This window comes from Grus americana, chromosome 12 (genome assembly GCF_028858705.1).
Source record: "Grus americana isolate bGruAme1 chromosome 12, bGruAme1.mat, whole genome shotgun sequence".
NCBI classification, from domain to species: Eukaryota; Metazoa; Chordata; class Aves; order Gruiformes; family Gruidae; genus Grus; species Grus americana.
The window spans coordinates 9,791,350-9,816,966 of NC_072863.1; the positions used below are offsets into that span (position 1 = coordinate 9,791,350).

Here is a 25,617-nt window from a genome sequence, read left to right on the forward strand (position 1 = left end):
TTTTTTTTATTTTGGGGAAATTTCCAATTCACACCATGGGAAAACAGCAAGAATAGGATGTAGGTATGCTCCACTCTGAAAAGATTTTTTTTATGAGGCTTCACCAGCCTCAGCAAAGACAATTTATTGGTGCTCAAATCTCTTTCTCCCTCTCAGAGGTTGGAGTAATACTCATGGAGCCGCTCCAGATGGTCGGCTGCCGAGCAGCTTCTGGCTGCACATCCCGGCCTATGGCATGGGATGCCAGCCTGCGGGAACAGCCACGAACCGGCTGCCTGTGCTCAGCAGATGTTACTTTTTACTCTAGGTTAATAAAATTACTTGGAAAAATGAGTTCAGTAGGATTTGTTGTGCATTAGTGGGGACCCGAGTAGTCAGTGAACTTTGGAAATGCACTGTATATGGCTGGAATCAAGCTGTCTATAACTGTGGGTGAGGGGGAAAGTCAAGGGCTTTAAAAATACTTAAAATGAATGATTTTTTTATCGGAAAATATTTTCAGTGTTTACTGCTTGACAAATATGTACCTCAACTCTCATTTTAGAATGATTTTAATTTTTTCAGGCTGTTACTGCAGCATGAATATGCAGATCTATCTGAAACAAAACATTTTCAGTATAGAGAAAGTATAAATTCTGAAAGTAACTGTTTTCTAAACTGCAGCATGCAAAAGTTAAGAGGAAATAAAAAGTAGTCATGCAGCGCAAGAGCTCACTTCAAGAGCTGGAAGCAGATAGATGCATCTCCGTCTACAGCGTTGCACTTGGAGAAGGGGTCATGGGTGGTGCAGTTCACCTGGGCAGGCGATGCAAGTCAAAACAGCTGGAGAAACGTTGCCTTAAATACACATGTATGGGTACTGCCACTGCAACTCTTCACACGCTCAAATTAAGTTCACCAGTGACTATCTACAGAACTGCAAACAGTGACTACCTCGTCACAAGCAATTGAAGCTTAATAGAGCTTAGTTCCTCTTCTACCCAAGTTCTGTGTTCGGCTTCGTAACAGATTCTGTTAAATTTATGGCAAACGTTCAGAGTGAATTGTTTCTAGCTCAGGTGGCAGTGGGTACACGTTATTGTTTCTTTTTAGATAAAGGCAAGTTGTAAAATTTCTGATCAGGAAATACTGTTGCTTAATGGATATTGTTCTCTCTATATAATCTGTAATATCAATGCAAAATGGTTGTGAGGTGAGTATAAACATGCTCTGTCTGAACTGGTAATTTTCTTCATTCTTTATACTGCTGTTAAATGCTGAAAACATATATTGCCACAGCAAATTGTGTTCAGTGCCGTTATCAAATGTCAGATTTGTGAGCATAAATACTTAGAATGATGTTTTGAAAGGAACTATGCTATAAGTAGACTTTAATAGAAAATGTTTGTGATTACAATCTTGTGGTAAAGTTATGTATAAAAACTTACCTTGTAAATTGTTTTATATTAGTAATTTTGTATATTTGTCTTGTGTCATGTTTATACTTTGAGATGCCTGACAGATTCTACAGTAAATTTATGGTGGATTTCTTGCAGAGAAATACATAACAGAGAGATCAAAACCTTGTAGAAAATTTTATTAAAAACAAAATAGCATTTGAGCAACACTAGTACACATATTTTCAATAAGAAACCCTTAGTGACCAAGCCTAGGTCTGCTGAACAGAGCTTTCCAGCCTTTCCCTGGCACAGCTGGGCTGTCATCTCCTGGGGGCTGCCCGAGTCACGTCTGTGGGTTTTGGTGCTGAGAGATCCCAGGTAAAGCCTGGGAAAATTTGCCTGGTTTTCAAAGTGGAACCATTAGAAAAACACTGGAGCACCATTAGCACTTGATTTGTTTGCCAAGTCCTTAGCAAAAAATTCGATATATTCAGCTGTGAAATGAGATGGAACCTGGGCTGTGACAAAACCCACCTTCTGTCATGTAAGTAAGCAAAGAGGGTCAGAAAGTGTCTGTGTGGTTAGAAGTGTGGGATCGGTTTGCAACTTGGACAAGAGCCCATGTTAAATGTGCATTCGAGACATTACATTGCCTTGAGAGTAAAAAGAGCTGCAAGAGCGTTATATCTAGAGAGGCACGTGTTTAGTAGCTACAGTCTATTTATATGGCAAATTTCACTTTCTTTCTAATGGAAATAAACAAGAAAAAAAGGTGAAGGGCTCTCTATTACAACTTGCCTTTTGTAAAACATTGTGAGAGAGCACATTCCAAGACTTCAGTTATTCTGTTTGGGAACATTTTGAAATATCCAGCGTGTCGCTATGTCCATGTCCCTTCTCAGCAGAGATGCGTTCCTCCCAAAGTTTTGTAAAGATAAGTCAAGACTGGCGCTGGCTCATGCAAGAGGTCATTTTCAAGGACAGAAGTAGGAAAAACATACTCAAAAAATGTTTTCTTCTGCAAATGAGATACTGAATTTATTGTCAGCTTGAGTGTAGTGATAAGTTAGTTCTCTGTGCCTGAATTTACTTCAGTTGCTGTTAATGATGTGAAGAGAATAGAAGCAAACCTGAAACTGCCCGTAGCAAAATCTGTTAGAGAGTTACTTAACCAGAATCTTTCTCTGAGATAGATGATGCACTGCCTTTGATAAGCCGATTTCAAAAATTTCCAGATAAAAGATAGCTTTAAAAGCCAGCAGTGTTGGAGATATGCAACTCTCAGATGGTGTGGTATGGTGTCAAATTTTGCTTAACCTTTCCCTTAGGGTTAAAGCTGGCATCTTTCAAGCCAAGGGCATTTACCAAGCTGAAGTTACAGAGCTGCTATGAGGAGATGGTTGCAGTCTTGGCTGGAAGGCTACCTATGGCTTCATAATTAGTTTTGCATCAAGTTCTGCCCTGAATTGCATTGCTGAAATTCCTAGAACTTCATTAGGGTTGCCTGGGTTTAACTAAGGCATTATTTGCCCTAAGATTACCTACAGTCAAAAATTTGCTGAATGTTGGGGGTGCAGTAATTAAAGGTGTGTTTACAGGAAACAATACAGGCAGAAGAACAACAGTTCCCAAATCAGAGCTGCAGCCACATGAAAGAGAGAAGAAAACTGTGAAGAAACTTCAAGGTTACCATCCTGCAGTGTTACAGGAGCAGGTGAAGCAATTCTGAGCTCTCCAGTAGAAAACCCTATGGTCAGGAGAGCAATTTGGGGTTGGCCTTTCACTTGCTAGTAATGCTAGTCCCAAATTAGTCCCCTGGAGAACACTAGGAGATGTTTTTGTACATCTATCACTTGCATTCCCTAAGTTGCTGCCTCTTGCTGTCCTCCCGGCTCTTCCAGCAGCTCTCCTGAAGCACGGTGCTCGTGGAGACAGCCCCTGCCAGCAGAACTCCTGCCTGTGTGCACCCCTGTGCAATCCATCCATCCATCCATCCATCCATCCATCCATCCATCCATCCATCCATCCATCCATCCATCCATCCATCCATGGATGGCCCCTCTCACCGCCCCGCGGGCCCAGAGACCACGCCCCTTTCCTATAACCCCGCCCCTTTCACCGCCACCGCCCCGCCCCCGGACCCGCCTCCTCCTCTAGCCCCGCCTGCCGCTCGTTGCCCCCCCTCGCCGGTGCGCCCTTGGGCGCATGCGCACAGGCCCGGCGGCCCGCCATGTTGGCGCGGGCGGTGGCGCGCGGTGCCGGGAGGCGGGGCCAGGTGGCGGCGGGCGGGCGGGCGCGGGGCCGCGCTCGGGACTTCGGGAACGCTCCGGAGCGGGGCCCCGGGCCAGGGCCGGGCGGGCAGCCGCGGCCCGCAGGTGAGAGGGGCGTGCGGGGGGCGCTCTCCGGTTCTGCTCCGCTCGGGGTCCCGGAGGGGCCGGGGGCCCTTGTGTCCTGCGGGGCCTGTGCGGCCGGTGGTCGCGGGCTGGCGGGGGGGGGGGCTGTGTGTGTGCGGGGCCGGTGCGGCAGGGAGGGGGCTCCCTTTCCGCCGGGGGGTGCTCTGAGGACGGAGGGAGGGGAGCGTTGCTTGCAACGGGGGGGGGGGGGGGTGCCCTGTTGGCAGCGGGGGGCTCCCTGCGTGCGGGAGGGGACGGGGGTGCCCCGGCTGCACTTGGGGGGGGGGGGCAGCGCGTTGCAGTGGGGGGAGACCCGGTTTGGGAGGGAGGAAAAGAGGGGGTGCCCTCTGCTCAGTCGGGAGTACCCTGCGAGGCCGAAGAAAGCGGGGCGCACTTGCGTGCAGGGGGGAGAGCAAGTGTGCCGTGCCTCGGGGGGGAGGAGGTTAGCGCGGACACAGGGGTCCTGGGTGGGAATGGCAGGGAGCAAAGCGGGACTGACCCGGCCGGGGGTCACAGCTGGCGGTTTGCTCGGGACCGGGCTGGTGGGATTTGGGATTTGTGCCTCTCTGAAAAAGTGTCTTCAGCTCTCCTTTTCCAGGCTTTGTTTTGCAGTTACTGTAATTGCTTTTTTCCTTCCCCTGACCCTTTCTGCTCATCAGTGTTTATTGTTCCCTGCTCTTTAAACAGGCTGGTTGGGGTCTGGGTGCAGGAAGGAGTTTTGGGGATTAGTTCTGAGATGCGGCTATTAGAAATGGGGAGGTGACTGTGGGCTGTAATTAACTTGTTGGTTTCCTCTTCTCCCTGTTCACCTAAAATTTAGACTAAGCTCTGTTTTTACTGGGTACTGTTCAGGACTTTTTGCCTCTGTATGAAAAGTGCGATATCAACTTGAGAGCCCTTGGAGTCTTGGCTTGGATCCTTTGTATAATTCAGGAGATGCAAGGTGCACATCTTTTTCAGTTTTGTATGGCAAAGGGCTCTTTAGCCTGGATGTTCTGAGTGTTAATGAAACTGATGCTGACTTGGACCTGCTGTGAAGTCTGCATCAGAAATATGTCCCTTACCCATTTAAATATGGCTCATACATTTGAATAGAATGCCACAGAGGAGTCTTCCTTATTCTTTCCCCAGTGAGCTACACAGAGATAATGCTAATGAAGAACCTTCAGGGCACTCTCCCCACTTCTCTGATTTCATGGTAAAGCCTGTTCTGCAATCCCGTTTAATACTAGAATAGACTGCAGAATGTTGATAGTAAAAAAGTTTGGGTAGTAACTAGGATTAAATGCTATCTTGAATGCACTTCTTGTGATCTCCTTGATTCTGTGATTTTTAAAATTGTGCTTCTAAACATTTTCCTTTACTTCTGAAGTTCAGAAAAAATGGAGTGAGCTGCCAGCACAAATTAGCATGCTGCTCTGCTTCAAAGAAGCAAGACTATTTCTAGTGAGCCTTGGCTTGACACCAGGTGTCAAAAATGAGTTAAAGTGACTTTGCCCCAGTCAGCATTTTTTTTTTTTTAAATTCTAAAGAGTTTCTTCTGCTCTTCTGTAAAAGAGTCACTAAACTGAAAGTCATCTGAGGCCATAGTTCAACTGTACCTAATCTGCAGCGGTAATGGTAACTTGGGGAGTTCTGCAACTTGCGGTATCACTGGCATAACTACTGGTGATGCCAGACATGAAGCAGATCAGCAAACTTACCCAGCCAGAAAAAAGACTCCCTGATCCAGTTTGCAGTGTGTTCCCACAAATGGTAGCAGAGCATGTCTGTGGGGAGATGACGAGCACTGGGATCATCTCAAACAGCCTGTGAGGATTTGGCTCGCTCAAAGCATGGCTGAGCAGGGTGAAGCAGAGAAGGAGTATGTTCTGCTGATACCGCTACAGAGGCAGTGTGAGAGATTGATGATGAATCCTTCATTAAGCTCTAAGGGGGCTCAGTGGGGAAGTGAAATGTAGCTGCTGTAGAAAGGGCTCTTGTGCTGCATGTGAACTGGCTAGAAGCACAGAGGGATTAAGCATATGAAGTAAAGCCTTGCTTTTTCTCCCTAAATCTAGTAACCTTAAACATGTGAGTTTTTTTTGTTTTACAACAAGCTGAGAAAAATGTTGGAGTTCCTTAAAAAAAAAATCAGCAAACTATCTCATGTTGAGTGCATCTCAGTGTAATGTGATACTTGTATATGTTTCTTTGACAGTGGCGATCAAGCCCAGGAAGTCTGGATCTAAAGGCATAACCTCTGCTGTCTGAATTAAACGTTCCAATGATGTTACCTCAAGGGCTATATGTTCTTAGTGTGGTCCAGCTATTAGAAAGAGGTAATTAGTTCTCACTACAAAGAAACGCGTTGGTAGAGACTCCAAATGAATTTGCAGTGTGTTCTGCTAGGAGTGTTTCTGCTAGCGCTACTGTATCACCTCCACAAACACCACAAGCAAAGCTGTCAACAATGCTCTGTTTTTTCATAGTTGTTATATTGCTGAAGTAGCTGTGATGCTTAGTGCATGGGGTTTTTTTTCTTTATTCTTTTAGTTGATATATCTGTGCTGGCAAAACTTTCTGAGAAACTGCACTGTGGCAAAAAGTGAACAGTTATGGGGCATTTATTTTAACAGCTAGCAGCTTCAGAGAGAGTACTCAATGTTTGGCTGTTTCACTGTATCAATAGTACAAAACTTTTCTAATGACTCTTAATAGCTTATGGAAGTTGACTTCAGCCTCGGGCTAGGTTCACAGGGATGGATGCCTTTATCACAGATCTGGCATAGTGTATATGAGTGTGAGTGGGAGGTAAAAGCTTCAATAGATGGGGCAACATACGTTCTGCTTTCCTTTCAAGGTTCTCTACTTTCAGATTTTTAAATTCTCACAGCCGTATTGCGTTGTCAGAATACTGGATGGAAACATTTTTATGGTTTTCTTTTTAACTATTCGTGATGCAAGAGGTTTCTTAAAACTGGGAGATGAGAGCTTTATGGATAAATTAAAAATGCTGTAATAGAAGACTTTTCTTTGTATATTTGCTATCCCTAAGCAAAATGTCTTTGAAAAACTAGGAAATAATTAAGCAGGGTTAGACAGTAGTCTCTGGAAGAAAAAGCATGCTTTCAGTGGGCATTCAGGGTAATTGATAAATTCACTGGTTTAATCTGAATTATTTTCATAAACTATCTCCAAGGGTTTTACACAGTAGTAAGTGTTTTGGGGTGAAAGCACACTTATGTCAATATTGTGCAGATAGCCTGTGTCAGAAGGATCTGGCAGGGGAGCTAAGGTGTAAGTGCCTCGAGATGGGAGATACAGGGAATTGCAACGTGCGACTTGGTATTGGTGACAGGAGTGTTTCACAAGTGCACTTCTTCAAGATATCTCTTGGATTATGATGTAGAAAGGGATCTGTTTAAATCCAAGAGGTGCTTGCAAGCTGGGACAAAATTTAAGTCTGACCCCTTTAATTGGCCTGTGTGTTTCAGAAGATTAACAGTAAGAAAATTCAAAAGCTTTCCCATGTTCAGTGTCCTATAATGAATTTGATTTCTTCCATGCCTATTTTGAGAAGCTATTTTTAAGTGAATCAGGTGTACTAATCTTTTGAAGAATTCACCAGATACTGATTTGTGTTGTCAATGTGTTTGCTTTAAATTTGCTGTGGGAAATATGTCATTTTGTTTCCTTTTGTGGAAACAGTGCTTTGTTGTAAATACTAATGACGCTTGTCATATGATTTCTTGGGGCTTTTGTTCTAACTTCTTCTTTGTGATTGATGCAGCTGCTCGGTGTTGTGTTCTATAGTTGTGAAATGTGTGAGATTTGTTTGGCAATGCCAATATGCTCTGCGTTTTTAAAGCTATTCTGCTTGGTTCTTTTAATATGAAATATTTAAAATATGAGAGCTTATGCACAGGTGAAAGTAGAAATGAAAATAGATTACGAACAGAAGTTTTGCTTTCAAAGAAGTTCTCAGAATTTTTGCCCCAACTTGTAGTTGCTTAAATTTTGGGGAAAACTTAAAATCTTTTTTCATTTCCATATTAAAGAGCATCAGTCTTACCAGGTGCCCCATGCCTGCTGGAACTGTCAGGCTGTGTGTTCTGCTGTTCCTTTCCGAGGGACCCTGCTCTGGAGGGGTGTCCAGGCAGTGGTGCACACCAAGGCTGTTGACAGGGCGAAACTGCTGATGCTTTTTTGTGCAGGTGTGGATGGGACCAGAGCGGAACTGGCTGTCAGTAGTCAAAGCAGCAGGACTATTTACCCGTGATGTCAGATACTTTCCTTTGGTTCCTTCTGCCTACTGGCATACGTACTTGTTTGTCCTGCCTCTCGGAAGTCTCTTTATGTGCCTGAGGGTGGGAGGTATAAGCTGCTTTAGGACAGAGGTCCTGTCTGAGCTGTTCCACCTTGCTAGAAGACAGTCGGCACGAAGCACTGGTCTCACAGTTAAAACCAGGGATGGGATGATTTGAGTGCCTGTCCTAGCTCAGAGGACTTAAAAGTAAATGTTTTAACAGATACTGCAGTGCTCGGCATCTCAACGTATTAGTCCTATTATGAACGCAAATTTCCATCTTCTCAGGGAAGCAAGGGAAGAACTTGGTTGCTTTATTATCAGTGAGAAAAATAAACTGAGAGGGCCAAATTTATCAGCCTGTATAATTCAGAAATTGCAGACCAGGATTTAGCAACATGACAAATGAATGCTATGCTACATTGTATATGAGCTTGATTACACCTCCATCTGGTCAAGCACAAACTGTTGTTACGGGGAAGGTGAGGTTCCACGTCATAAAAAAAAGTAAAGCAGAATTTTTGAGGTGTACAAGTGATAAGGCTTAAATATTAGAGAGAAACCTTGGATTGAAGAAAGCAAGGATAAATGTGTGAACTTCAACCCAGTTACTTTTTCTGATTGTTTTTTGGGATCTCCACGTGAGTGATCCGTTCTAGTTTCAAGTTGAATGTGTTCCACATGCGTTTTATTTAGCATCGTGGGAACTTTGATTCTTTTGAATAACTGACCTTATCTGATAATGCTAATGTGAAATATCCAGCACTATGTTAAGATGATGATCTGAAATATCCAGTAAGTTTTTACTTTACTGGCACAAAATCCAGCTCTCTAAAGTTGAAGCTCTGTTTCTATTATACATTGTTGTAGTGTATTTTTCACATATTTAAATAATTTTGTAAGAAATAGATGTGATACATTTCTTTTAAATTTAAAACTTCTTCATAAATCTGTTATGGATTTAAAATTAACCAGAAGATTCACACTTGGAAGGGTAAAATCTGATGCTAGAGGCTTTGGAGGCAGTTTGGTGCTGCAGTTACCTCCTCTGATGCATCTCTGGGTGGTCCTGCCTTGTGCCCCGATCTCCTGCTGCAGCTTCCTTGGCAGAGCTAGTGTTCGTGTGATTGCAATGTGATTTCTTTCATGCTGCTTATCTCATGGGAAACTAACCCACTCAGTAACATTTTCATCAGTTTGCTAATTCACCCTGTGGCTACACCTTGCTGTTGCTCTCACAGGTAGAAGCAGGAATGATGTGGCTGCAGGTGAGTGGAGGGAAACCCGCACTGCTTCTCCCAGCAAATGCTGGGGATGGAGCATCTAACTCAGCGTGGTAGGACTGGGGCAGTGCTCCCACTTCAAACTAGTCATGTTTCCAGATGTCTTTCAAGAGATGTTCCTGAGACTGCTGTTCTCCAGCTAGCTTTCCCCCTGTGTAGGAGCTGAATGATCCACAAAAATTTGTGCTTTCAGTAAAATCTTTACATGAAAGCATGAATTCAGCACTACAAGAAGGCAGGGGGAAAGCTTTTGTCTTGGCTCTGGAGGAATCAAAGCACTGGCCTGCATCCTGCTCACAGATGTTATCTGGCTCCTGAAGGAAGCCAAGAGGGAGAAATGGGTTGCTCTTCTACCTTGTCAACTTTTTGCTTCTCAGTGCTTGACTCTCAAGTAGCTTCAGTGTTACGAAACAGGCATGGTTCCGGCCAAGTTTATGGCTGCCCACAGATTTTGAATAGAACAGAGGAAGTGAGTAGTAGATCCGTTATTTAAAGAAAGCTGTGAGTGGCACTAGAATCCTATGGACATTAGCATGTATTCTGTATATATGTATTTTTTAGAAGTGGATTATCCGCCACAGGGGCAAGAGTTGTAGAAGACTTGTATTAATAGTTTATTCCTCCTGCTTCCCCTCCCTGATCATCTTTCCACTTATTGCTAGTGAGTAACTTTAAGTAGTAGCAACTAGAAGTTACAAAACACGTGTGGTTATATTGCTGACACTTACTAACAACTATATTTTATTACCTATTTATGTTGGAAGCTTTTAACAGGAACAGAATGTAACCAGTTTTGTTCTCTTTAATGTTGAATTTATAATTTAGTAGTGATGTTATATCTAGAAATTTAATCTGGGCTCTTGTGTTTGCTGTTTTAAGCTTATTTTTATACAGTGGAATTAAAGTATTTCCATCAGGGTATATGCCATATGAGATATATAAACTAAAGACTTTGCAAGCTTACGCCTTCAAACTGGAAATCATGAATTAAACACTTGAGCTACAAAAGAATCAAAGGATAAATCTAGATAATTCAGCAATATTGAATCGGAATTTACTAGATTGCTCGAGTTGCCTTACGTTGCTCCCTCAGCGGCTATGCAAATCAGTCTCTTGTGGGTGCTCACATTTGTCACGGAGGAGTAACGGTAAACGCGTAAGCATTTACTCTGTTCTTCATTAGACTCGAACAATATAAACCACAGACATCTTTAATGGTAGAAGGGCTAATGTGGGGAGTTTTGTAATCCAGGTAAGACTTGGTACCATATCTTTCCACTGAGTTTGCATATTTTGTCCTTAATGTCCAAACAGGGAGTTGTAAAGGAGAGTAGTAATGAGATGATCATGTTATCAGCTATCTTGGAGGTGGTGGAAATGTCATTAACTCAACCGGTTATCTTAGTGGTGCTGGTGGTATCGCGGGCTCTTGGAGAGCCTGGCTTGTATCTTTTTGCAAATAAGCTAATCTTTTTCAGGAATGGTTTAGTAGTTTGTCTTAATGTAAGGTTGAATACATGGAGGAATTTGCAGTGAGGCTCTAAATGGACCATGGTACAACTCCCCTAGAATCTCCTTTTAGCAAGGAGATAGAGATCCAGAGGTTGTGGGTTTGGGTTTTTATTATTTCCTACCACAATTCCTTAATTTTGATGGGTTTTTTTCCTTTATTAGTAAAACAGTCTTGCTGATCTATATACCTTCTAGAAAGTTCTATTTTTGTTTGATAGTAAATTTCAGGATTTCATACTTTTTATCAAAGAAAATTTTAATCACTAATGAGAAATGATACTGTATAACTTTTAATGAGTACATCTAACTTACGTTAATACTATCCTACCTAGTCTATCCTCTGATTTTTTTTCCCCAGTAAAATTGATGGTACTGTTTAAGAGCAACGGTGATGGACCAAGACCTTGATGTCATAGAGCTTCACATGCACAGACCAAAACGGCAGTTTCTGTTCCCAAAAGATGTTATGCTGCAATAGTCTTTCTTTCACCTGTTATTTTCGTGGGGTTTGTGTGTGGTGGTGGGTGGGGTGAGTACAGCAGAATAACAAATGGTTAATGTTGTAGGCAACATCTTAGTAAGCATGTAGTCTAACTTTAGCCTATGATGGTAGCACTTTTCTCTTTGAAAATTTGTAGCCCTAGGGCAACTTGATATATTTTACCATCATCTCTTGCCTTTTTTCAAGGGAAAAGTCTTGTATGGAGTATTGCTATAGGTGCTCATGTGGCTGTCCTGCCTTGTGGAGCTCTGCAAGTTACATCTTTTCTGAGAGCTAGGGGAAATTACTTCTCTGGAAAGGGCTCAGCAAAAGTAACCAAGACTTGCCCTCCTCTTAAAATTCGTTCTATAGATGATGATGAGTGTGCCAAGAGCCCTAATTTCTTTTGGGATCCTGTCAGGAGTTTCTTGTCTGGTTTTGTTGTTGGCCATCATTCCTGGTTTGTAGAAGGAATAAGTATTTCAGTGAGGGGGCTGTAAACCTTGTCTCTGGCAGCTGAAACAATTATGTGAGCTCTTCTGCAGAATGCCAGCCAAAATAAGCTGGGGTGGTTTAAACAGCCTAAATAATCACTCTTTGTATGGGTTGATCCTGAGTAAATAGGTTAGAAAGTACTTAGAGCAGCTCAGCTGGTAGCCTTCTGGCAGAGAGCAGGGACAAGCAGCTGAGGGTGCTGAGCTGTACCTAGAGGAGGAGATCCAAACCTAGGGCAGAGGTTCACAGGCAGGCAGAAATGTATCTTCTCCCCTGCAAATAACCCTGCGATTACAAGTGAGTTCAGAGAATCCCAGTTCATCGTCCTTGTAGGGAATTAATGTATTTTCCGGTTAGGCTGTAGTGATCTGCTGGTGTGGAGTGAAAGGAGTGGTTAAATGTAGCCGTGGTTTATGGGGATGCAGGGGATGGCTGGAGTGCTAGCCTTGTTCTGGCAGTGCTGCCAGGCGGTGTGGGGTTGCTGTGCGACAGTGTCCTGTCTTCCCCACGTGCCTGCAGAATGGTTCTAACCAGCTCCCATTACTAGTTCAGATTGTTTATTCATTAGTAAAATTAATGTTAGGAGGGAGTTGGGCCGGCAAATGCAAATGTGCAAGAGAAGAGGTTGCATGGCAACACTTTACACAGTCCTGAACATGGAGTCAGGAATAAATAATGGTGGAAAAAGAAATGGGAGGAGGAAAAAATGAGTGGGTTGGAGGAAAAATGGTATCTTTGTATTGACTTTATTGTTTCAGTGCCATCCCAGATGTGTCTAACAAGTCTGACATTGTTCGAGATTTTCATTACTGAGAGCCATTCATAAGGCCCTCCAGCGTAACGCTGTGTGTGTCACTGGAGTAGCCTGACACAGCTTTGCAGAGACGCAGGTTATGCAAAATGCCCTGATAGGGAATGGTGGGAAGCCTGGATCTTACTCCCAGTTTTAGAGAGCTTCTTGCCACCAGGAATTACTTTCTAACTTCTTGTCTTTTTGGCTTTCTTCACCAAAATGACCTAACAGGCTTCCTGATGACTTGTCTGTGTCATCCTTGACACATTAATATCCTTTTAATTCTGGAACATGCGTCTTGCTGATGGCTGGCATACATAGATATGCATCTATAAAAAGCAAAATAATTTGACGTATTTTAAGGAGGAATATGAAAAGAAAGAAAGCTTCATGAAATAAAACTGCAATAACCTCTCTAATCTTCAGGTAACTCCTTTGTTTTGGTGAAGAAGTTTGAACGTCCCACAGTGTTTCATTTTTTTTATCTGTTACTATTGGTTAACTTGCAGTTTCCTACGTGATTTTGTTGTTAGTATTGTTTCATTGTTTTAACTGGATGAATAACTTCAGGTCAGCAAGGGCTTGTAATTGAAAAAACCGTTCTTTGAAAAAAATTGAAAAAACGGTTCAATGAACCGTTCGTTCATTGAATTGTAGAAGTGACCCTCACTGCTTGGTGCTAACAATGTGAGAATATGAGTCGCCAAGTGTAATGTTTCCATTTTTTTCTTTTCTGAGAGGAAACACACAGGAAGTGAAAGCTGGCAGTGTCGTTGCCAGTGTTTCCTCACTCCACTCTGTTAGAATGAATAAAAAAATGACTGCCAATGCAAATGACAATACTGCTAATTGCTCTTTGCATTTTGGGGTAACTGCCTGCTTTTCCTTTTCAATTGGATGTGCTATCTTTAAGCATTAAAAAGAAAAGCAGTGTCTCCTCCCAACTCCTGCTCTCCAGTTGTTCGTTCAGGCAGCAAGATGACTTCCTAATGGCTGCGAAACCTTTTGCTGTAACTTTGCGTTGTGCTTCAACGTTGGGACTGGTGCTCAGTTTGCAAGCCCAGCCAGGTAGCTTCCTGCTGTGATAGCAACTGTGGGGTGAATTTATGAAAAGCATGCTTGGCTTAGTATCGTGATGCAAGATATTACTTCTGTTAGGACTTCTGTACCTCCTGTGGCTTGTATGCATTTAGTGATTTACGTAAAATGGTGGCTCTACTTCTGAGATACACAGAGAGACTGTCTGACTAGTTTAAAAGCAAAAATTATCTCTTTTTTTTTGTTACGGACTGTTGTTGAAATTGATTTTTATTTGAAGTTGTGTTCATGCAGAATTGTGTATGAAATGCTCTGTATATGTGGAAGAGAGCAGGATGCCACAGATTTGTAGTGAGTTATGTGAACTTTCCCTCCAGGCAAGAAGTGGGGCTATCCAGTTTTCCATTCACAGTGGAGATAGAGCTCAAAGAGCTGCAGAAGCCAATAGTTAACTCTGTTGGAGATGCTATACCCTGCAGTTCTTTAAAATAACATCTACAGTGAATAACAGTGTGCAAACGTGTGTGACAATTTTTTTTTTCTCTTCCTGAACCTTGTTCTAGATGTCAAAATTAACCTGGACTACTTGGGAATGGCGAAACATAGCCCTGGGATCCTGCCATGAACAGTAAGAAAGCTGAGATAATTTGTGTATGCAAATAATTATTATTTTTAAATGGCTAAACCCTAGTGGAATTGTTCCTGTTCAATTAGCATAACTAGGCAACACATTGTGTAGTTCAGTGTGGATGTGCTCCTGGCTTTTCATGCAGTTAAGAGGCAGTACAGTAAGTCAGAGGGGTGGCTTGGGGGGGAACACTCTTTGGGAAACAAAACTAGGGGAGTCTCTGCAGCCAGTATGACACTGGAGGTGGGAAGGGTACTATGGGTGGTACGCTATCAAATTTTTGAGGTGGTAGCTGAAGAATGCTTTCCTGTAATGTGTAATTATATTGTGAGACTCCATTGTTATCTAGTGTATAATTATATCAAGACTCCGTTGTCGTGGGATATCTTGAGCACAAATTAGTTTGAAATGTGGTTAGACAAATTAATGAAAGAAAAAAGTGAATTGTGGAGTGGTAAAGACTACACTGTGGATGCAGTTTAGTTTTAGGGAAGTCCCTAAAATGCTGGCTGACAGAAGCTGTTGGAGGGCAGTCTCGTGTTACTGGCATCACTCCTGAACTGGCTGCTGTTTGACAGGTAGCGTGGCTAAATAGGTCTTCAGTCTGACCTTTCATATCTGGCTTGTGTGTGGTGTTTTCCTTATGTGAGACTTAGCATTTAATAGATGTTGATTAAATGGTTTATGCATCCAAGAAAGCAGGCACCTTTAAAGATATTCTTGAGTGTTAATCAAAATACTCAGATATTTTTGTGTTGTTGATAGCCTGAAACTTTCTAGTTTGGAGGATACATAAATAAATACTTACGTATGTACATGCTGTATTCTTTACGTAGCCTTTTCCAGATGTTGCAGTAGGCATCCTTAAATTAATGCATTGAAAATTATTCTGATGAATTTTCCCAGTACAAAATAGATGACTTACGAGAGACTGTGTGGGTGAGTAGCATAAAAAAAGTGTAAATTTTCAGCAGATGCTGTTGATGCTATTTGTCAGCCTTCACTGGGACAGAAATTAGAAGACTTTTGTTTTGTTTAATATCATGATTTGGATATAGTCAATTGGAAAGGAACAGCTCTTGGAAACTTTTGTATCTAAACTCTTCACAGCAGTTTAAATGCTTAACATGCAAATGTTAGAATGAAAAATATTTCATTTTCTTTTGTAGAACTCTCTGACCATGTCATGTTTAATTCTTCCATGGCAGCAGTGTTTTACCCAGGGCTTTCAAAAGCTGGATTATATACTTGAAATGTTAGGCACAGTTAATATTGTGAAAAATCTCAGAACTCTCCTTTGAAAATACTGTAATTGTTAAATTGTTGTGGATTAAATTATGTAGCCTTAGGTCATTTATTAGAACGATTGATAAAGACACAGGGAGCTGTTTAGTTTTTTGCACAGAGTAGTGTGTGTAACACAGGGAGATATTGTTAAGACTGATTGCTTTCGGCTTTTTGAGAAGTTTGTTCAGCTTAGCTGAAAAAGATAAATGTATATATTTGCAGATTATTAAATAGCTTTGAAATCTTACCAGAATGTGGCTAAAGCTTCACTTTGCTTTTTCTGATCATGGATAGACTGAGCTAACAATTAAAGCTGTGCTGCTTGGAGGTAAAACATTCATTCATTTTAAACTGTCCTATTTAGCAAGCTTCACTGTTTGAAATGTAAGGCAGGGAACTTTGCTGTTCACAGGTTTGCTCTGACAAAGCCTTGTGATTTCTTGTGGAGTTGAGAACAAATGTACGTAATGGCAGAGAATAACCATGCATGTGCAGTGTAGTTAAGAGGAATTTTGAGGATGGAAATGATTCTTAGTACAAGTTGAGACATCTAGAATGATCTTGGGTTTTTTGTTCCCTGCCAATCAGTTATATAAAAGTTGTGTGGCTTCTCCTCCGGCTCTTCTTTTGAGGCGGTTGTTGGAGCCAAAAGAGCTGGACTGTTGTACTGGTGTTCGAGGTCCTCATCTTTGGGAGGTTCTTAATGTCCATTTCTAGGACAAGTAGCATTAGAAATCCAAATGTCATTTTGGCTATTAATCCTGCAGTGTTAGAAAATGTCCACATGCTACTAAGTAATAAGCTAAATTACCAGCATGTGAAACGCATCTTATTCAACTCTTATGTCATTTGTTTGACTTATGATAAGCCAGTGAGTGGTGTGTACTGTGTTGTGCTCTGGATAGCCTTATGACCTAAAGTTTCCTGAATTATCAGTTCAGCGATTGTGTCTTTTTAAGGTATGCTCAAAATAGCTGTTAGAAAACAAAGGAAAAGCAACGCCTTTAAGTTGATCTGCAGCCTGGTATTCCCTTAGCTTCCACCTTCACCCGTAAACAGCGCTCCAAAATTATTAAGTTTGCTGATGGTGATTGATGTTTGAAATCATGCTGACTAACTTGATCCAGAAGCATTTTTCCCAGGCCTTTATTTGCATATGTAGGTTCTTTTTTTTTTCCAAGGATGTGGTTTAGTTGAAGCCTGCAGGTAAAGGACGTGGCTGATGAAAGTAGCAGCAGGTGGGAAGGCTCAGAGTTTAGTGGCAAGTGATTCCAAGGTAGCTTGTCACATGGATACTTGAATGGTAGCTTAAGGACTTAATTTCTCAGTGAAGCCGGTGGCTTGGATACTCTCGTGTGTGGTATAGGAGAGGGGTACCAAAAGGTTTTACAACAGAAAATGGGAAAGTGAGCTTTAATGTTCTGAGCTTTTTTGCTTTTATTGTCAGATAATGTATGGTGGCTATCCAAAAGTCACATCTGAAGACTGGAAGATTTCAGTCTACTGATGTGTACGTTATTTTACTAGGAAGCTTCACAGAATTTCACCTCCTGTTGTTATCACTTGTTTTCAGTCTGACGTGAACTGACCTCTTCATTAATCCTTCCAGAGCAGTATTTAGTTGATGCCTCTAAATCTGTGGCATACGCTCACCAGAATGGAGCTCCTGACAAACGGAAGCAATCCATGTAGGGTAGGAGTCCTAACTCTTGATTAAAAAGCTTCCTTCAGTCATAACCACGGGGGCAGAAGCCCCCGTTGCCTTTAATAGTGGAGTGTCATGGAAGACTGGACAGGGACAAAGAGGAATATGGGCATCATCATTGGTAGGGACCTGTTTTGCATTGTGGATGTAGGGCTAGCAGTAGGGGAACGACAACGTTTTAGGCAGCTGCCACTGCCAGACCATCTGGGTGCTGTGCACAGCTCTGAAGGATGCTTGGAGCTGCAGCTGTGTCTGAAGAGATGGTGCAAATGTTTGGGCCAAGGGCAGAAGAGACAGAGCGGTGCTGCTGTTCAAGCTTCAAAGCCGATGTGAACCCAGGAGAGTTACTAACCTGTCAGGTCTGCATGGCTCTGGCAGGGAGCCAGCTTCACTTCTGCTTTCCTGTGTTTTGGGACACTGGTCCCTGCTGCCTCCTTGTCCCCTCCCTGTGCTGGCACCTTAAACTCACTGTCACTGCGGTGTGTTTTCTGCAGCCTCCTCCCTGTCCACTTCTTTGGTCCCAGACTGGAGCTGGTCTTGTTAGAGCTGAACCTAATGGAGAAAAGTCCATTCATTCCCTGGGGTTGGATTACACTATGCTGTAATTGCTGAAGCTCCTGATTTTGAGAGCATAATATAGGGACGTCCAATATGGCATGGCATTTTCCTGCTGCCTGTGGTGCCATTTTAAACTGTAAGTCTTTTACTTGGATGTGACGTATAAGCAGTGTATTAATGGTTTGATCTTCAGAGAACTGTTTTCTCTTGCTGTATGAGTGAAATACTATACTGAGAAGTGTGGGGTTTTGTATAAAATATTACTGAAGACTTCTAACCTTGTGTGAACATGCTGAAGCTTGGTTTATTTTGTGTTCCTAAAATGGGTTGAATAAAATTTTTATTGAACATATTTTTAAAGTCCTTTAACCAAGGTCATTATGTAATTGCAGTTAGCAAGCATGGTAGCATTGCTTTTGGTGGGTAAAACTTCTTAATACAATTACTAAATTTCCGTTAGGATAAGATCTGTTCTGCTACCTAGAGTTGTATTTCAACAGTTTATTGGCGTCCTTTATGATACTGAGTTTTTCAAAATGCAGTACCTTGGCTGACTGAAGCAAATTGGTAGCTTCAGTTGTATCTTCTGTAGTCTAAGATACAGGGTTTCTTTTATGCGTGGACTTGATTTTTATTGAAAGTGTTTAGATACTTCTAGTTTGTAGGTGGAAACTAGTAATGCTTCTACTTGTTAATTATTGATTGTCAGGTGATACTTGATACATGTTAATGCTGCTCTTGGGTAATGCAACTCTGATGCCTGTTATAAAAACTGGGAGGCTATGCTAATGTCCAGAAATGTGTACAAAGTTCATCCTGAAAACTGCCTACATCAGGCTATTCTACATCCTACTTCTAAGATAAAAATGCCTTTTTAGGCATATACTTCTCTGTATTTAGAGAGAGGTTGTCTTATTATTACTTCTTATTTAGAGAAGTTTTTAGGAGTGTAGTTCAATGTCGGATTTACTCAGCTGCTGCTAAAAGCGACAATGCTGCTTTCTTCTGCTCTTTGCATGGTTGCTCAGTGGGTGTTGGGGCTGTGTGGCTGCCAGCCGGTGAGCGGGGTCGCCTTGCTCCTCTGATGGGAGGCAGTGCGAGCTGTGCTGGGCGAGCTGTGCTGGGCGCCGCTTGCCCACCGACAGCCCTTTTCTGTTCAGTTGTGCAGCTGGTGGGTTTGTTAGGTTCAGCACGAGGTAGGCAAGTGGTAGTTAAATCAAACTAAGTGTGGAACTGCGTCCTTCATTAATGTTTCCAGGCTAGAATTTAGCTTCTTGCTCCCTGTGAATTTAGTCAACAGTCTGTTTTTCAGCACTTCTGTTTTGTTAGGCTTTTAATGTTCATTGGCTACTGTGCTAGAGAAAGGACTGTGTTAAAGTTGTAGATCAGGCTAAATCACAGCATCCTCTGGCTTTGCGATTCCTGAGCATCATTTGAAAACAACGTGACTTCTGTAGAAACGATGTGTTTGCTGAGATCTGTCCTCTCACTTGACTAGTGTAATTTTCATGTTCACTGTATGGTCATATGTTTGCCCCTGAGAATGCGTGGGCTTGTTCATTTAATGGCTTCCTAGACTGTGCCCTCCACACTTTATGGTATGCTCTTTGACATGTCTTGTGTCACTAATTTGCTGTTGTTTCTGAAGAGCTGACTGTAACTGATACATGTAACCTACATAAGCCATGTGCATTGTCCATCAACTCTGAAAACCTAGAGCATTCTGATAGAAGACGAAATACAGGCATAAAAATAAGTTCCACTAAATGTGCACTGCATATGACCAATACGTGCAGTGTTTTTATTTGTTTTATGGAGTTGGAATTAGAAGTAGTTTAACTTCTCTGTGAAATGCTAATTAATTTTACCTGGGTCTTAACCACACCCCTTTTAAATTATCTTCCTAAACTCATGCTGAAGGTCGTTAAAACAAATATAATGGGTTATATGGGAAATGAATCTTTATTCATAAATATCTGTACTTGCTTTTGCATATCTGAAAGAATGATGGCAAAATATAACAGCAGCAACAGGAGCAAACACCACAAACCAGAGTTCTGAGGAACTTGCACAGCAGTGAGAAATTCAGCCCCAGCTCCTGGCAGGGGGAGGCAAGTTAGCTCTGGCAATCAGATTTGCCCTTTCTGTGGATATAGTGAGTAGATGTCAAGTTGTAAGCAGAGGTGTGAATTTCTCATATTTGTGTGTTGGGCATGTAGAATCGACAGTGAGGATGGAAAAGTCGATAGGAGCTCTATCATTAAAGTTGAAAGTTAATGAAAACTTTTCTGAGTATGAAAAAAAGTATTTTTAGCATAGAATCTGAACTATCTGAATTTCTGTGGTAATGAGAATTGGTAAATATTCCTCATGCACTTGCTAAATTTTGTACTTTATTGAAAGAAAATCAGTCAGTTGCCAGTTCTATAACTTCTGTGCATCAGCTTACCCATCCTGCACTATTCATTTTTGTAGTCTTTAGTTTTCTGCTATGTACAGGAAAAAAAAATACCTGTAGCATTTCTCATGATTTTCTACTGCATGCCAGCCATGCAGCTCCAGAGAGGTAGTTTCTTTTGTCCCATCAGCAGTGGTTTAAAAAAAAAAAACGCCCCAAATTTTAAAAAAAAAAAAAAAGAGAAAAAAGAATTCAGCTTTCACCTTGCAGTATAACTTACTCAGCTTGCTTTCACAAGCAGAGTAATGTGAGCGGATAACATAAGCTAAATCCTCATTGCAGAGAAACCTTCAGGTGAGGGGTGGAGATACACAGATAGAAGGGATTTCATTTTTGAAGTCACTGTAATAGCTTTTTATTTGAAACTAGGCAACAGGGTTAAAGTTGTTAGAAGTAGTACTGAAAGTATGTAAATAGTTTGGCCAGTCTAATGTGTTAAACAGTCTCTGGAAGAAGGTGAAACTGATCTTTTCAGGAATTTGGGTCTAGCTTTGTTGGGTACAGCACAAATTTACTATGTGCTACTAACACTTATTTCTCCAAAAACTCACAGCTAAGTTGACTTTGAGTCCCCTGTTTAGGGAAATTATGTAAAATGGAAGGATTAAAAAACCCCCAAATTACTTTTATTTGTAGTTAATAATTGAAAGGTTAGGTTTTCTTCCCAATCTTTAGGCAAACTGGAGTGAGCAGTATAGTTGATACGTACAGACAAGCTACCCTATTAAAGACCACATCAAAGGAACATGGTTTTGACCTCGTCAAGCAGGTGTATGGAAAGAAGATGCTTAGCTATATACACAAACCCATCTGTAGTGTATGCTTGCCCAAGTGGAGGCCAACTTCATTTATTTCTTAGAATTAATTTGAGTTTTGCAAAGTTGAGGGCCACCTGTCCTTTGATCTCTTTGTACTGCCGTGTAGTGTATTCGCCTCATCAGAGAAGCCTGTGCAATGCCCACAGGGTGGTAAAACAGTATCCATCCTCCTTACGTTAACTGCACTGCACATCACGTAGGACTTTGCAAATACCTATTTCTGAGTGTGATGGTAGGAAAGCAGTTCAGAAATACATGGTACTTTTTGAACATGCTAGTTTGGTGATAGAGGATAGATAAATCATATCCTATTTACTCAGTGGACTTAATAGAGAAAAACCTGAAGTTTGTTTGAAATAAGAGGACGTCCCAAGGTGCAGCAACGCCAGGAGTTAAGAACCACCTTATTCTACCAGCTGCTCTAGCATCAATGGAGGGAGTGGGCAAGTTAGATGCTGTTAAGCAATTCTGTTTGATGCTGTCTCCGTTACAGCACATTTAAAGTATTGCAAAGCAGACCCTGAATTTATAATTCATGCTTACAAATACTGTGTACAACTTCCTTCCACTAAATGTCTAAATCTGCTTTAACAAAACAAAACTTTAGACAGGCTCCTAAATTAGTATTGCTTGTGACCTACTCTCTGAAGTCAGAATTTTATTTTTAATGGTACAGAGCAATTGGAGGGGAGAGGATGACTTGCAGATGTTTCTGTTCTCTGTTATATATAAATCAACTTGTTATTTCAAATCTGTTGCATAGATTTACTGTTTTGTCACCGTATCTAAAAATACTAATTTACTTTTGTATGTTAAAGGTATTCATTAAAAAACAGAATTTTCTACTTTGGGCTGTGAATTAATAGTAAATTGCTTTAAAGAAATATCCAGTTCATATAACTACTAATTTTTTATGATTTACTTATGTTTATCAATGTAAAATATATAAAAGACCAAAAATCAGAACTGTGGCTTTTTTTAAAGGGTATTGCATCGTTTATATTTTGCAATACTTGCTGCTAAATGATAATGTTACAACTTTTTCACTGTCCCTTTGAGTAGAAGTACAACTTCACAAACTTCAATATAGGCTGTAGTCTTTCATTTTTGTTAAAGGCTGTAAGATATCATACTCTTGAGACAAAAAAAATAATTTGAACACTGAGGTTTTTTTATCAACTATATTAGATCTTAAAAATGGAACTCATGAAAATTTTGGCCCCTTTTGTACAAATTAATGTGATTAAGTCTTGCACATAAATAATTTGAGCTGTTTCTCTTCCTCTTAAAATAAAAGGTGGCTTTAATGACTCACAGCTTCCATTTTAGTAAATTGTTCATGGGATAGGCAGGCTCGGAAACAACTGGGTTAAACCAAGAGATTATTTGAAAAATCTAGGGCATGTGCTCTCTCTGTTCACTTGATTAGTTTTCATAATTCATTCTTATTTCCACAGCAAAGAGCAGTGTAATACATGCAAACAAGAAGCGGTTTTCTTTCTTTCATGCTCCTTTATCTCTGCAATTTTACTGGAGAAAGTTAGTGAAAGGGGGAAGTCATATTGTGTGTGAACTTTTAGAATGAATCTTGGCTTCTTTTGTGAAAATCCATGGGATCTGAGAGGCAGATGCTATTTCGGGATGTCTGTCTGTGACTGTGCTTCAATTCTTTTCTGTTTGAATACAGGTGCATGAAGAACAGAGGAGATATTTCCGCTCATCAGAGATGATGTGGAGAGACACTTTGTGAGTAACTGATGTGTGTTTTTTAAAAAGCCCAAAATGCTAATGTGGGAATTATTTTTCTGAACTTAGAATAACTCTGCCATTTGCCTAACAGTTTCATTTGGTTCTGGAAAGCTGTGAATATAGAGCCCTTCAAGGAAACCACAGACAAAGCTGATTGTTGAAATAAAGAGCTGGAAGATAGCAATAGAATATGTACAATTTCATAAATGATTAACCATGACTTGTAACTTTTTTATAGTAATCAGCCTACCAAAGGCTTTTACTGTTGACTGCTGAATCTGTTCTAGACATCAGTAAAACCCCCTAACATTGGGTATATGGGTAACATTTAGTAGGGTTAACTTGGTACTTAGAGAAGCTCTTCTGTCAAGCTTACAGGTGCTACCTGCTCTGCATGAGAGGTTAGTAACACCTTATTGTCCTTGTCTAATTTTGATTGGAAGTCTGATATATTTGCCATAAAGAAGATGAGAATAGTAGGAGACAATAGAAGCTTCCCTGAAAGTTTTCAGTTCCTGTCTACTGGAACACAACAATTCTGGGAGCATACAGCTAAACTGCGGTCCCAAAATGTTGCAGGAAAGGAAGAACCTCTATGACAGAATAAAGCTGTACCTAAATAAATACTTAAAGGATTTACTTTTGTGGAAACAAGGTCATTTTTTATGATCTCAGTTAGGTCATGCAATGTTTGTCAGATGGGCTCCATAAATATGCTATTTCTAGTAATGTAGACTCATCAGCCAGCTCTTTCCTTTGGGGCAATTAGTCCCAATGGTTTTTTTTTTTTTTGCCAAATTTCCAGTAACAGTTGAGAATTAAAGCAGCATGTTATTTTATAATTTTCCATGATAGTTTCTGTGCTTTTTTTTTTGTTGTTTTAAGTATAATATGAGTAATGTGGTCTTGAGTGCTTTCTTTTAAACCCATAAGCTTTGATACTCTGGAGCTACTGCTTTGGTTTAATGATAATTAGCTGGAGAATGGTGCCTTTGTGGACAACTTGCACCGAAGAGCTCAAGTTACAACAACTCCTGTTACCTCAGGCACCTCAATTTCTAATTTTTGTTGCATTTGTAGTATTAATATTACACCATGAAAATTTTGTTCTTTTTTAAATTGAAAAATATCCTTTTATTATCATAGACTAGTGATTGCTTAAACTCCTGGGTAGGAACCAGTTTGGGTTCATTACATAGGATTTGCCTTTTTTGTTACCTAGATCTAAGGAGGAGGTTTTTAGGCTTGTAGTCATCTTTGCCTTGGCTTCTTCAGACTCTGCTTGCCAGTTCAGGAAGGCTGCGGGAGGATTTCTTTGTAACGGTGTCCTGGCCAGGAGCTGGATTCTTTATGAAGCAGCAGGAGAAATCCTTGTGTTGATCCAGCTGACTTATCCAGGAGATAGTGCTGAGTTGATTTACTTTGTGACCTTGAGATCACTGTCTTGTGGCCGAAGTCCTTGAAGACTTTACCACAGTTGGCTGAATAGCAGTGATAATATGCAGTATTATTTAATAGTAATACAACTGTTAAGAATAATAATTAATATTTTAAATAAAAATATTATGTTCTGTGATACCTTATGTGAGTAACCAGAGTAGTGGATTATTTGATTCCTCGGTCATGGTATGCGTTGTTCTCCTTGTCTTCAGATTCTGGCCAGGGCTCAAGCAGACTCCCTGGATTAGATCTCATGGGCAGACCTTCCTTCTGCAGCTCCTCAAACTGCTCTGGTCTGCCCCCGAGAGCCAGTATGTCAGGTGGGACTTGCTCAGGGGTCTGCTGCTTCCTTAGGCTGCTTCCTTCATGGATGATGCTGTTCTAAAAAGTGTCCCTGTTGAAATTCTCCAAATTCAAGAACAGATTTCTGCTGTTAGTGGTGAGGTGAGAGGATATGACCAAAGAGTTGGTTTGGTTCACATTCTTTTGTTTCAACTTTCTAAGCTGCTTCGTTAGGACAAAGGAGCTTTTTCATAACTAAAAATCTTTACCTTAAAAAAAAAAAAGAAAATTTTTTTTAAACTCTTGCTGTAGCTTTCTAGAAGATAAAAGGGTGAATGAAATAGAAGTTGTGTGGCCGGCTGGTCTGTTCAGGCTTGCATAAGTTTGATGTGCTTGAGACAGGTACAGTGTGTGAGACAAGTACAGTTGTGTGTACTTGTCAGCTGGGTATCACTCTACAGGGCTTGGATAAACTTGCAGTTGAGAAATAACTTCATTTTTTTAAATAAGATATCTTCATTATTATCAGCTTAACATTGGAACTTGATCGATCTCTTTTTTAGCAAGAAATATAGTTTAGATGTAAATGTCCCAAGTCTCAGTCTACATACCTTTAAAATATTTTTCATAGTGATGCCACAGTTACTGATAATACATACATTTTTCTTTGAGTGTATTTACAGATGTTGACTGTATTTTAGTGTGGTGATTTTAAAAAAGGCTCTGTGAAAAATAGCAGTTATTTTGCAGGGCTAGCATTTAATTCGTACAGATCGCTGCTGTTATGGACCTTTTAGTTGCATGGCAGTCAGCTTTTCACAGTCATCAGCATATGGCTGGGTCAGGTTATGCTCAGATACTTAAGAGCGGATAAGGCTTACAGCCCATGACACCCACCATGAACGGTGTTTCTGGATTTGCCTACATTAAGACTCCTCGGTGTCAGCATTAGTAGCTGCAGTAACAGGTAATATCTATCTGGCTAGTTTCGTTAATTATGGGATTATTGCAAGGGTGAATATGGGTAAGA

At 41.0% G+C, this 25,617-nt stretch overlaps 1 protein-coding gene across 9 annotated transcripts in view; it reads left to right on the top strand.

Moving 5' to 3' along the window:
- Positions 1–3,634: 3,634 nt before the first annotated feature.
- KLHL13 (kelch like family member 13) overlaps positions 3,635–25,617 on the top strand; it is a 92,507-nt gene continuing 70,524 nt past the window's right edge. For 2 of the 9 annotated variants that reach the window (XM_054840064.1, XM_054840072.1), the window contains exons 1-3: positions 3,683–3,754; positions 14,226–14,290; positions 22,804–22,862. In XM_054840064.1, coding sequence (XP_054696039.1) covers positions 22,843–22,862 — 20 coding nt within the window. In that variant the 5' untranslated portion in view covers positions 3,683–3,754; positions 14,226–14,290; positions 22,804–22,842. Of the gene's footprint in view, positions 3,755–5,972; positions 6,094–14,225; positions 14,314–22,803; positions 22,863–25,617 lie in introns of all 9 variants that reach the window. The other 7 variants (XM_054840061.1, XM_054840067.1, XM_054840065.1 and 4 more) reach the window with 6 other exon arrangements.